Raw genomic sequence first — 12879 nt, 5'->3', positions numbered from 1 at the left:
TAACTTCGGATGAGACACAAAGCCTAGCTGGTTCTATGTACCTTACCGAAGCCGAGACACCTTCGATCGAGAAAAAAAAATGTCTATAAATTCACCAAGGCACCGATTGGATGACTCCGATAAGGAATTTTCTGAAAAAGGGAATCCTACCTTTAGACCAAAGTGAAGCCCTAAAAATAAAATACAGGGCATCAAGCTACATAATTGTTAATGGAAGAATGTACCATCGAATTGTTAATGGAAGAATGTACCATCGATCTGCCGGCCATCCCCTCCTAAGGAGCTTAAACATTGAAGAACAACATCAAGCTCTCGAAGCGGTACACGAAGGAATTTGTGGAGAGCATTTGGTCGGATGGTCTCTAGCCTTTAAAATCCTTCGTCAAGGGTTCTTTTGGCCGACTTTGAGAGCCGATACAAGTAAGTATGCAAAAAAATGCGAACGATATCAGCTGTTCGCCACGGTTCCGAAACAACCTCCCGAAAAAATGACTTATGTCCTTAGCCCTATTTCATTCGCCATGTGGGCCGTAGATATAGTTAGAATCCTCCCCACCAGCACCAAACAGGTGAAATACTACATAATTTCCATCGACTACATGACCAAGCGGGTCGAAGCCCGGCCGTTATCCGCCATAACCGAGGAAGCAGCTAAGAAATTCTTTCTGGAGCAGATCATTCTCAGATTTGGGATTTCAAAAATTTGCGTCTCTGACAATGGAACCCAATTTATGGGAAATAAGTTCTGAAAGTTTCTGCATCACTTTGGGGTTCAACAGAAGTTCAGCTTAGTCGCTCATCCACATGGAAACGGGGCAATCGAAGTAGCAAACAAAATAATCTTTCAAAGGATAAAAAAGAGGTTGGGTGAAGCCAAGGGAAGATGGGCTAAGGAACTACCTTGGGTCCTATGGGCTTACCGAACGACCCCTAGGTCTTATACTCGGGAAACTCCTTTCAGATTGTACTATGGAACAGAAGCCCCAGTTCCGGTCGAAGTGGGCTTAGAGTCTTACAGAACTGAAGCATATAATGTGGAAGCTAATAACTTCGGTTTAAGGGCGAATGTGGACATGTTAGAAGAAGAAAGAGAGGTTGTCTACCAAAGGAACATGAAATACTTACTGCAGGAAACCCAACACTATGACTCTGGAATTAAAAAGTGGTCGTTCGGAATTGGGGACCTAGTCCTAAGAGAATTAGCTGCATCTATGCCAACAAGACAAGAAAAACTTCAGCCGAACTGGGAAGGGCTTTATAAAGTGATAGAGGTCATTCGTCCGGGGACTTAAGAGCTAGAGACACTGGCCGACGAAGCAATCAAAAACACCTGGCATGTCAGTCGTCTTCGAAAATTTTATTAGTAAGGAAATTTCCCCTATTACTAATTTGTACTTTTCTCTAAGTTCTATGCGAAAAGTGTAAAGATATAGTGATCAATAAAAATACAATTATTTTTCACAAATCTATTGTTTTAAAAATTACTACAAAACTGAGTGGCTGAGGGGTATCATCTAGGGGCGATCCCAAAGAAGATAAACCCTTCGGCCAACACGTTTGGTTTGTTTTAGATAAAGGGCGAATGGATAATATCTAGGGGAAATCCCGCATAAGCTAACATCCTTCGCCCTACTACTATTATCTAATAAAAAATGAACTCACGATAAGGAGGAATGAAGAATATCTAGGGGCAATCCCGAAAAAAGACTTTCTCCTTAGTCCTTCCCTTATAGTTTCCCACTACCAATACTGAACAGAAAGCGATATTACCGAAGGCCGAAGAAAGCTTTGTCTATGGGCCATCCCGAAGAAGACAGGACCCTACGTCCTCAGATTGTGCATAAAAAATTTTCCAAGTAAAACAGGAGAGCGACGAAGGCGATCCTGAAGAAAACTAGCCTTTCCTCTTCTAGGTTTAATATTTCTTCAAGTTACTTTTTTACAAGTACCAATTTAGACCGATGGAACGAAGGAACGCTGGTCTAGGGGAAACCCAAAGACGACCACCACCCTTGTTCCTTCGCCCAGAAGAAACCCTTCTTAATGTTAACGGTCCGAGGTTCTCTTCGGACTTAAACCTCACCCAATATTACTTGAGGTCGAAGAAGGAAATAAGAATGCTAAAACTGCTAAGGCCCAAGTTAGGCCAAAGATGCGGAAGAGCTACATAAATATGGAAAAAATTAAAAATTTCTAAGTAAAAAAGTAAATCCGAAGATGCAGTAAATACGAATAATGCTGACAAAAGGATTAAAGATGCATTAAAATTTAAAAGAGATTTTGCCCGAAGGCGAGTCAAAGTGCAAGGCCCGAAGGCAGAATTATCAATTATAGAAAATAAATTTACAAGTCAAAAAATTAAGACTGAAGGTCCTCATCCGAGAGCTCTTCGTCTTCACCGGAGGAGACGGGAGGGGCTTCAACTCCTGCCCAACCGATGGGATCCTCCAGGATATCGTCCAATAGCTGCGTATAATCCCATCCAAGGTCATGAGCCTTCTCCAAGACATAATCAGTGTCGAACTGGAAGCAGCGCTCCTCCGTCCTGTCCAGCTGCTTTTCTGACTTCTGAAGCATCTTTCGGGACTTCTTCAGCTGGACATTCCAGTGGCTGATCCTCCGGTTTGCCTTGGCCAGATCCCCCTCCAGCCGCTGCCTGTCGTTCTGCAGCACGGTGGCCTATCCGGTCGACATGTCATTCTAGGTTTGAACGCTAGCCAACTCCTCCTCGGCCGTTGTGGCCCTCCTCTCCAGTTCCTTGACCTCGGTCATCTTGGTCTCCATGTCTCGAACCTTGTCCTCCACGGCAGCAGCCCAGGGAGCATCTTGCAAAAAAATACACAAGGCAAAAATGTCAAACGAAGGAAGAAAGGAAATATGCGGAGGGACTAAGATAAATGAATGTAAAATTAACTACGTACCAGAGACAGGAAGGACAAGAGTTCAGTGCAGGCTTCGGTCGGAGAGGCCGCCGTGAAGGCGGGAAGATCGACAGAGAGCTGAAGACCATGACACAGGTCCGAGGCTACCTCCTTCGTTGACTGCCTATCCGGATAGACAGTATGGTCGGACGTTAGAACGCCCCACCCAGGGAGGTACGTCTGAACGACCCCGTCTTGACTTCGGGTCCGCTTGGAAGGAGCCCCCTCTCCCATAAAATCTGGCTCATCCCCCTTTCCATCCTCCGAAGTAAGAGGAACTTGACGGAGCGGGATAGCCCTCTCAGCTTCGGGCCTCTCCTCCGCCTCCTCGCTGGAGGGATCAGGGATAATTTTCTTCCCAGTTATCTTGGCTTTAGCCGCCTCCTCCGCATCCCTCTTCTCGGCCGCCCTGGCCTTCTTTCTCTCAATTAGAGCCTCCCTGGAAGACACTGAAAAACAACGCACAGAAGAAAGGTCAGTCTAAACATGTACTGCAGGATACTAAGTAAATAAGGAAGACAGAAGGAATACAACAACAAACGAAGGAAGCAGTTATACAATGATAAAACTACAATAAAGCTACAAGTACAAAAGAAATAGACAAAGGAAGAGTTTTTTACCCCCACCCCACAAGCTCAGAAGCCAGTGTTTGTCCCAGAACTCCTGGGACCGAGCTTGCTCACTTTGGCGTCCACTAAGGCCGCATAATTGTCCTTCTCTTCATCCTTCAGTTTCGGCATAATGAGTGCCGAAGCATTAACGTCGCGCCACACCGATATATCGGCCAACTTAGGCCCACTAATGAAGCACTAGTGAGTGTGGGTGGTTTTGTTGCTGGAATTGGTAGCAGTCCGATCCGCTCTGCCCGCCCGACGAGCGATATTATAAAAGCCCGAGCTCTTCGGATTCTTTCGAAAATCATAGTGATACCAGAATAACCGTGTGCAGGGACGGATCCCGTCCTGCAGACATTGTGGAAGCAATTGATGTGGATGAATCCGTTCGGATCCATTTGTCCCAATGCAATCTCTATCGGGCTGAAAAGATGTCTTAGAATCTTCAGCAGGGGCACTCTGAAGCCGCACTTGAATGCCGCCTCGGAAACCCTGACGGCGTAGTCGCCATATCCTTTCCGCACTCCTGAGTCCCGGGGTGTTGTATATTCGTTCGTCCTTCTTGGAAGCATATAGCCAGAAGAAGCCCCGGTGAATAGAGTAGTCAAAATACATCTGGCCCACTCATTCTTTCGACAACTCCGACCGATTATTCGCCGCCGGATAGGACGCCACGGAACCATAAAGAGCTCGGCCCGTCCTCTCCGGACGAATAGACGAGGTCCCGACCAAAGTGTTCACCCTTTGAACGGAGGTCTGGGCAGGAGGGTTCGCTCGATCCATGTCCCTGTATTCAGAAACAGAGAGACAAGTTAGTCCATGTACTCAGATTAAGCTAAAAAGAAAAAATTAAAGAATGAAGGACCGAGTACATGTCCTAGAACCGAGCGGACAAGAAAACGCCTATAGTCGGCCCGCGACGGATGTTCTAACATACAAGTTTCCCGAAGGAAGTTCTTGCCCCCAGAAACCCTTCTTCTGCCATCTTTAAACTCCAAACAAAAGAACTACACACCCTGGGTCGACTCTCGAAGGATGCTCTATAGTCAAGAACCCCCTGGAGAGAGTTTTTGACTAAAGAACACCTCACATGCCCTCTTTAAACCCGTTGGGTGCCCCTAAATAAGCAGAAACCCAGAAAAAACTAACCACCCGGAAATAACATCCCAAACCAAAAAAGCAACACAAAAACATAAAACCAAGCCCATAAACCCGCCTCTGGACTTGCATGCAAAACAATAAAAACCACTAAACTTGCATGAAAATGTAAAATGCACGAAAAGGAAAAAGTAGACTTACTGATTTGAAGATGTTGTTGGATTGAAATGGGATGATCGGGAAAGGTGGAGTTGTTGCTACCCGTGATTGAAAAGCTTGAAAGAAACTGCGGTGGTTTGTGTTTAGTTGCCGGAAAATGATAAAAGGAAAACTAAGTCTACTATGACCCTTTATATAGGCATCCAAAAATGAGTTTAGGTGTCAAAAAGGGCGACGTTTGGGGCACTTTGAAATGGATGTCCCTGATTGAAACGGTTGAGATTCAACAGCTGAGATTAATAAAGCCATGAAACGATGTTCCAACAACTGTCACATTAATGCACCCACAAACTTGCCACGTGGACGAACGAAGATCGAGGTAAAACCGAAGCAACCGCCCTAGGGTTTTCTCACCCCAAAATGGGCCCTAACTGATGTCCATCGGCCAGGACATGTTGGCTATGGGCCCCATACGGCCCACCGACCGAAGGCCCATTAGACGACCCTGCTACTGGGCCGAAGACCCAACAAGCCCAGAAATCGAAGGCCCATAGGGAGCCACAAGTCGAGGCCCAACTTTCCCCCAACCGTTGGGATCAGGCAAACGTAATGCCCCCTTTCTCCTCCTCTCCATTAATAAGGTGTAACAGATGAACATAAATGTGGACATCGGGTATAAAATCAGGGGAAAAGTAAGAAATAATCATCATATTCTCATTCTCTCAAATACTCTTTACTTTTCTTGTATTTCTTTACACACTTTACATCCAGATTCTTATTCTCACACCGGAGGTGAATCGGGGGGACAATACCTCGCATTCTCTTCCCTTTCAGATCGCAGCCGAAGACAGTTTCTGGGTGGCCGAAGCCTGTACATTCAATTCGGAGGAATCTGGGCGTAACAATATGGAAACAACTACACATGATTGTGGAACGCCTGAACGAAGATGTGATTTGAGCTAAACTGTACTTTCGTTGGCAAATAGTTAAATTACTGATGTTACGAAAAGGGAGTCCAACATTGAGAGTTCGGCCAAAATTCAGATAAGTGTTAAGTCCTATTCATTCAAAACGTTAAGATATCGGAAAAGTCCCAATTGTATTGTACGTTCTATTTTTTAACACTATTTAGGAAAGATTGATCGAAATTTGGATATAGTGAATGATCAAATTATAAATTTATTTTTACTTTCTCGTAAATAATTGCGGACAAAAAGGAAATACAAAAAATAACACGAAATGTTTGTCCAAGAAAGGGGAGTAAAATTAAAAATAGTGGTGGGAGTGGGAAGTATAGTATTAGTACTTCCTATCGCTGTTGTGGAATGCTGGGAAAAGGCATCGATTCGAATTCTGAAACCAACCAGCCAGCTAGTGTGTAGTGTGTGTGTGTTTTAGCCATGAAACTGGAAAAATTCTCAGGAATTAAAGCACAACTTGAAGAATATCCCATCCCATCAATACCTGCGTATAAATTTAAGAATCAATCAAAGGAATATCAAGGAAATTATAACCGAAACAACTGAAAACAGAACCAAAAATGTACTTTCATTATCAACATCTATAAATAGTAGCTCCCCCAAAGACCTAGTTCAGTACTTGAAGCTACTACTCTCGTTTTTACTTTTCGTTTATCTCTTAAATCGCAATGGAAGCTCTCCAAAGTTCTAATGAATCCAAGTTTGAGTGCTTGCTATTTGGTAAGATTGTTCATTTCCTTCAGCTCTCGTACTATAGGAACCCTGCTTCCGAATGGGACATATCTTTATGTGTTTTTTTATGGTTGCGTAGACTAAAATTAGTAAGAATGTTTTAGTGATCTCCTAATTATCTATTGACGAAAATAAATAGAGTATTAACAAAATGATTATGTCCTAAATTTTTATATTTTTTTTTCTAAATATTATATGAATCGCATTATTGTAGACATGGATGATACTTTGTACCCATTGAGCTTGGGTCTCAACCTAGCATGCCGCAAGAACATAGAAGGTACGGACATGAAGTATTTCTGTATATGTACAGCTGATCATTCTGCATACTTAAAAATATAATGCACAAAAATGTACACATGCTTCTGTATAATAGTTATGGATATGAACATAAAATTTCTTGTAATTGCAGAGTTTATGTTGGAACACTTGGAAATAGACGAAGATAATGTCCCTAGACTGTGTCTTGAACTTTACAGGGAGCACGGGACGACTATGGCTGGTCTCAAGGTAAAGAGAAATACGACGTAAATTTTCATTTAAATTTGTGTAAGGCTCTGTTCCTTTTTATTGAAATTTCAATGGAGATGTTGGTTATAACAGGCTCTGGGCTATGAATTTGACAATGATGAGTTCCATGCTTATGTGCATGGAAGACTGCCTTATGACAATCTCAGACCAGACCCAGTACTAAGAAATCTTCTACTTTCAATGCCACAGAGAAAAATTGTATGTGATTAAAATCTGTGCTTAAATACAGTCAGAACACATAAAAGATAGGACATAATTGACTGATGCATGATTTTGAACCAAATATATGCATAAATCACAATTAATTACTTTTGATTTTAGATATTCACTAATGCGGATGAAGCGCATGCATCTCAAGTCCTTACTAGGTTGGGATTGGAAGACTGTTTTGAGGGAATCATATGTTTTGAAACTCTTAATCCACCTCCTGTTGGAAACATAGTCGACGCGGACAAAGATAATGGTTCTGAGAATATTAGATCATCCACAATTTTATGCAAACCAGCTCTTGAAGCTATGGAAGCTGCTATTGAGATTGCAAATGCTGACCCATTGAAAACGGTAAATGAAATAGCAGAATAATTAGTGTGATTGATATATATGTTGGATTGCTAGTCTGCTAAAATCTTAAACCGAAGCTCATTTGATTCATTTTCAGATCTTTTTCGATGACAGTCCACGAAACATTGTTAGTGGCAAAGCAGCAGGACTTCATACTGTTCTCGTGAGTCCTATCCTAATTCCTGCCTAAGCAGAAGTCCCTGTTTCTTTAATTTGTTAAAATCAACTGCAAAAAGTTAAATATGAGAGAATAGGGGTACATATAGATATTTAATTCCTGGAACCATAACGTTGTTTCGCAAAAAATCAGAACAAGCTAGTTGAAGACATATAATATTTGGCAGGTGGGAGGCTCAACTCTGGTAGCAGGAGCAGACCATGCACTGAGTAGCATCCACAATATTAAAGAAGCATTACCTGAACTATGGGAAGGAGAAGGAATAGATCAATTCGAACCAGCTGTCCAGCCCACTGCTGTTGAAACTCAAGTCCTTGCTTAATATTCTAGCTTTATTTGCTCAACATATGTAATTCTATCATTTGAAAGAAAACAGAAGGAAGATTAAATCCCAAGATCCTTCACAAGTTATGCAATGTTAATCATATGACAGATATTAGTTTCTAATATTTGTAAATGTTTCATTAATATATATTGTTCGTAGACTGGATGCTGAGTTTGTTGTATTTGTATGCAAGACATGGCATGCTATTATTATTAATAGTACTTCTTTAGTTAAAGATCATCTAATCTATCAAAAAACCTCCTCCAATGCCAGTAAGTATATAGTACATCAACATTCCGAGGGATGCAGATTACTTACAGACTGTGAGCTTCTTTTTGATGGTACTAAACTGTCCAAGTTATACTAGACTTCTGACTTGTTTAAGAGATATTAACAATTGCTGCCAATAGTAATAGCACTTGCAAGGTTTTATGTCACATGTTCTATTATGTGACCATAATAGCCTCTGTTTGAATGGCTGGTGGTATACCGAAATGGATGAATATAAAAGTTTTCAGTACCAGGTTACGATTCACTTGGTATATTGTTAGTGTATACAGTTTCCAGGTGTACATTGGTAGTGTACATAGTTCCAGGTCAAGTGCAGGGCTCTGCAGCTTAAAGCATGAAGCTACTTGATTACTTAACTATCTTGTTTAACATTTGTACTCTACTCAGAAAACCAAATCTCCTGTAAAATTAACTGTCTATAAACACTCGAAGTATTTCACTTCCACTTTTACATTCCATCTTTCATTTTTCTCTCCTAGTGCTAGTACTATTGCTAGTATTGATCTTTACGAAGGACTAGGCATAAGCCAGATAGTTAGACAAGCACGATAGATGATTATACTATAAACACTGATTATAAAGTCTCCATGTGTAATATAGCTCTAGAAAAGAAATATGAAAAGAAACAATGGAATAATTTGTTACCAACACGAAGTAACATCAAATATTAAAGGCAACCATCCTCGAAATCCTCGAAACAACCAAATGGTACGAAGTTCTTAACAAACAAGAAGTAACATCAAAGTCTTGTAGAAACGAGAAGTAACATCAAATTCAAACGGAAACCACCCTTGGAAACCAGCAATTTCCAGATAGCTACGACTTCACAGTTCGTACCTAAGATATTACTACAAGACCTGCATGTTGCAAATGTAGAAGTTAGTTTCACCTGCATTCCTCTGCTAAATATCTCGAAGTCTGTATAGAAATTGCAACAGTAATAATTGTGATATAGATCAACTTAATGCAGTTTGAAAACAAATAAGTTGTTTGTTGACCGAGACTTAACCTTTATGAGTCAATCCGACCATTTTGAAGTAAATATCGAGCATTGTGCAATAGATTGTTGGTCTCCTCGTTTGAGGCATCAAGCATATGAAGCTCCCTGATCTCCTCCTGCCATTTTTCTGTCTGTTCCTTGTGGATTCTGCAGGAAAAGAAGATTAGTAACTAAGTCATGGCTTGTGCATTAGATATTGCTCTAGTATGAGTAGTTCTTCTATTACTCACAATATCAATCTTTCTTCAAATTGATTACTAATTTCCAGCAGGAGTGACTTTCCAGATTCCATGAGCTCAGAAACCTACATGAAACAATCAATGAAAAGAACATATGAAAAAATAAGCAAAAAGTTCAGCTAAAGTGATTTGTGCCTGTATAATTTATTAGACCAACATAACTATTGTAAATGAAAGTTATGGAAATTTCATCATCATTTTTCAAATATTTATAGATTAAGCATGCAACCAGAGCAGTGAAGCTATTAATCTTTTCATGAATGCGTGCAATGTCAAGCTGCATCTGTTCAGATAATTGAACTTCAGTCTCAGTTTCTTCTCCAATAGTTGCCTCAGCATCCTCTCCAACAGTTGCCTCAGCATCCACCACTAGCAGTTGCTTGTCTTCCACCTAGTTATGAAAATTAATAAAATTACATTATATATTAACTGACTTGGAATCTTTCAAAGGAACAAAGGGCAATAAAATCTCACAGATTGCCTCATGCGCTTTCTCCCAAATTCAGCTTCTTCACCTTCCATTTTACAATATGTATCAGTCTGTGGAAAAATAAGCACAGAACTAAGAAAGGTCCTTAATATAGAACTTAGTAATGTAAATGAGAGAAAGAGTTGCGAAAATAGAGGGTTCAACCAAATGTCCAGACTGTGAACATGGGAACCATTGTGTAAATTAGACTTATCTGTATATAATATCTTGTAATCTTATATATCTTTTAACACGTTAAGAATAGGCAATTTCAGATTTCACTTAATTTTATACTACAACTCAATGAAATCACAGAGAATCAGGCATAGCAGGATGAGAAAAGGTAAATTGGTAGAAACCAACCATCATATTTCCTGTTCCAAGTAAACATGAGAACTGGTGTTTCATTGTTGTCCACAAAAATTCAGTTGACAAATCAATGCTTGATAGATTATAAACACTGACATAATATTCAATAACCAAAAATACAAGACTACATATTATCACTCCCATTTTACACATATAAATCGGTTAACACTGATGTAATACAAATCGACAAGAAATATTCAATCAACAATAAATAACGATATATCATTTCAATTTCATATAAGATATATACAAACTAATAAGCACCGACATGATACTAATCAGCTTGAAATAAGCAATCAACAACACAGAACTACATATCATCTCAATCTCCGCATACACAAACCGAGAAACACTGATATAACATAAACAGTCGAGCAATCAATTTTCAACATTACGAGACCATATCTCACTCCCATTTCGCACACATTAACTAAAAAACACTGATATAACATAATACGCAACAACATGAGCCTATACCTCACTCCAATTCAAATATACAAGCAGAAAAATACTGTTATAACAAAATACACAACAATACGAGATCCGATTTCACATATAAAAATCGATAAAAACTGATGTCATATAAATCCGCGTGAAATACACAATCAACACTACAGAACTATTTATCTATCATTTCTATTTCACATCGACAAACTAATAACACTGAAATAATATAAATCCGCAAGACATCTATATTCAACAATACGAAAATCACTAATCTAAAAAAAATCGCAACAATATAAGACTATACTTCACTCCAAGTCTCCAATTCGCATATACAATTTAAAATCACTAATATAACAAGATACACATCGACAAAAATTCACTCCAATTCGCATATACAAGCTAAAAGCACTGATATAACAAAATACGCAACAATATGAGACTATACCTCACTCCAATTCACATATACAAGCTAAAAACACTGATATAACAAAATACACAACAATACGAGACAAAAGTTCACTCCGAGTTCACATATACAAGCTAAAAACACTGATATAACAAATTACGCAACAATACGAGACAAAAAATCACTCAAATTTTACACATACTAACTAAAACACACTTATATAACAATATACACAACGAGACTATACATACAAATCACTCGATTTCACATCTACGAACCGTTCTAAAAGTCGCGATTAAATAATTGAGATAAATCGCTACACGGTGACTAATCGACTCGATAAATCGGTTCATATCGATTGATGAAATGAACATATACGAGTGAATTATATAATCATCAGTTTTAAATCGAGTTAAAAAGATGATTAAATTGAATTAAAATTAACAAATAAATGTGATATATTATATATATGAAATTATGAAGTGATAGAAAGTACCTTTAGTAGAAAAATTATAATCGACTCTGTAAAAAGCGCGCGAAAATTGAATTTGTGAGTTTGTGATTTTGGGGAGATGATGATTATAGATATAAGGAGTTGTGTCTATAGATGCTGACACTGGTGTGTTTTAAAAATTTGAAGATTGTAAGTTGGGCCTTTGTTGATTGTTAATGTTTTGGGCTGGTCCGGAATTGTTGGGTTAGGAATTCTCTGTTTTTGTCCTTTTGATGATTGAAAGTATTTGTTTGAAATGATTTTATTATATAGGGTTCTGAAAATTCATGTGATGATTGATGAGTATGATATCATACTAGGGAATTTTGTCCGCGCGCTAGCCAAAAAAATTATTTTTATTATTTTTTACGATTAGCACCAAATAAATTATTTTACTATTTTTTTTTATAATTTGAATATTTTATTTTTAGCCGGAAATCATGATATTGAGTTTAGATAAAAGTATCTCAAATAATATTGCAACGAATAGTTGCGATATGATGTTAGTTAAATTTTTTTGTTATTAATATATAAGAGAAAAACAAAATTTTCAAATTAGACAAATAACATGAATTACTTAATGTGGTTTAATTTTATGAAAAAAATGTATAGATACCAAATTGTGGTCAAATTGAAATACAATTGACACATCTCCTATTCTTTTATCAGGCACCAAAAAGTTTTAGTTTTTATTTTTACTACAACTACGGAGTAACTATCACTTGAATAAAAAACGGAGGTATTATTTTTATTCACCGGGTCCATTTTGTTACTTCCTCCTCTATATGCACCCTTACATCATTGATTTTTTTTCCACATATGGTATTACATATGATACTTCTGTGTATATCTTTAATTTTGTTGAACATTAGTGATGAGTGATTAAGTAATTGTTCGAATCTGATTTTATTCATCCATGCATGTTCTTCATATCATAAAATCAAATAACTATTAAGTAAACATATAATGATTTAACATTTATAGATGAAATGAATTATATTTAAAACTTGGGGATTGAGTTTGAGTTGATAGAATATTTTATATCAATTGTTACAATCATGTATTT

At 38.5% G+C, this 12879-nt stretch overlaps 2 protein-coding genes across 3 annotated transcripts; one reads left to right on the top strand and one right to left on the bottom strand.

Moving 5' to 3' along the window:
- Positions 1 to 6338: 6338 nt before the first annotated feature.
- Positions 6339 to 8286, top strand: LOC141692817 (uncharacterized protein C24B11.05). Its single transcript, XM_074497761.1, has 7 exons — positions 6339 to 6492; positions 6719 to 6784; positions 6917 to 7014; positions 7108 to 7233; positions 7357 to 7596; positions 7694 to 7759; positions 7941 to 8286. Exons 1-7 carry the CDS (start codon positions 6441 to 6443, stop codon positions 8094 to 8096), a joined length of 804 nt encoding a protein of 267 aa, XP_074353862.1. The 5' UTR covers positions 6339 to 6440; the 3' UTR covers positions 8097 to 8286.
- Positions 8287 to 8995: 709 nt separating this feature from the next.
- On the bottom strand, positions 8996 to 11967 carry LOC141692640 (uncharacterized). Of its 2 annotated transcripts, none has more exons than XM_074497545.1 (6): positions 11817 to 11967; positions 10104 to 10169; positions 9859 to 10020; positions 9621 to 9694; positions 9400 to 9537; positions 8996 to 9247 (listed from the first exon to the last, which is right to left on the bottom strand). In XM_074497545.1, the coding sequence occupies exons 2-5, from the start codon at positions 10149 to 10151 to the stop codon at positions 9402 to 9404; spliced, it is 420 nt and encodes a 139-aa protein (XP_074353646.1). In that variant the 5' UTR covers positions 10152 to 10169; positions 11817 to 11967; the 3' UTR covers positions 8996 to 9247; positions 9400 to 9401. The 2 variants fall into 2 exon arrangements, with proteins under 2 accessions (XP_074353646.1, XP_074353645.1); XM_074497544.1 differs by lacking the exon at positions 11817 to 11967 and adding an exon at positions 11599 to 11688.
- Between the last annotated feature and the right edge of the window lie 912 nt (positions 11968 to 12879).

The sequence above is a fragment of the Apium graveolens genome, chromosome 10 (assembly GCF_009905375.1).
Source record: "Apium graveolens cultivar Ventura chromosome 10, ASM990537v1, whole genome shotgun sequence".
NCBI lineage: Eukaryota > Viridiplantae > Streptophyta > Magnoliopsida > Apiales > Apiaceae > Apium > Apium graveolens.
The sequence above is the reverse complement of the archived record's forward strand: the minus strand, read 5'-3'. Positions and strand labels throughout refer to the sequence as shown.

Bases quoted from the DNA above. Each gene is read 5' to 3' on its own strand.
- LOC141692817 (XM_074497761.1), top strand. From the start codon at position 6,441: ATGGAAGCTCTCCAAAGTTCTAATGAATCCAAGTTTGAGTGCTTGCTA. The intron at 6,785-6,916 runs GTACGGACATGA...TTGTAATTGCAG, and splicing joins ATGCCGCAAGAACATAGAAG to AGTTTATGTTGGAACACTTG. The intron at 7,015-7,107 runs GTAAAGAGAAAT...TGGTTATAACAG, and splicing joins CGACTATGGCTGGTCTCAAG to GCTCTGGGCTATGAATTTGA.
- LOC141692640 (XM_074497544.1), bottom strand. From the start codon at position 11,673: ATGAACCGATTTATCGAGTCGATTAGTCACCGTGTAGCGATTTATCTC. The intron at 10,021-10,103 runs GTGAGATTTTAT...TTTCATAACTAG, and splicing joins GAAAGCGCATGAGGCAATCT to GTGGAAGACAAGCAACTGCT. The intron at 9,695-9,858 runs GTTGCATGCTTA...TGTTTCATGTAG, and splicing joins TTAATAGCTTCACTGCTCTG to GTTTCTGAGCTCATGGAATC.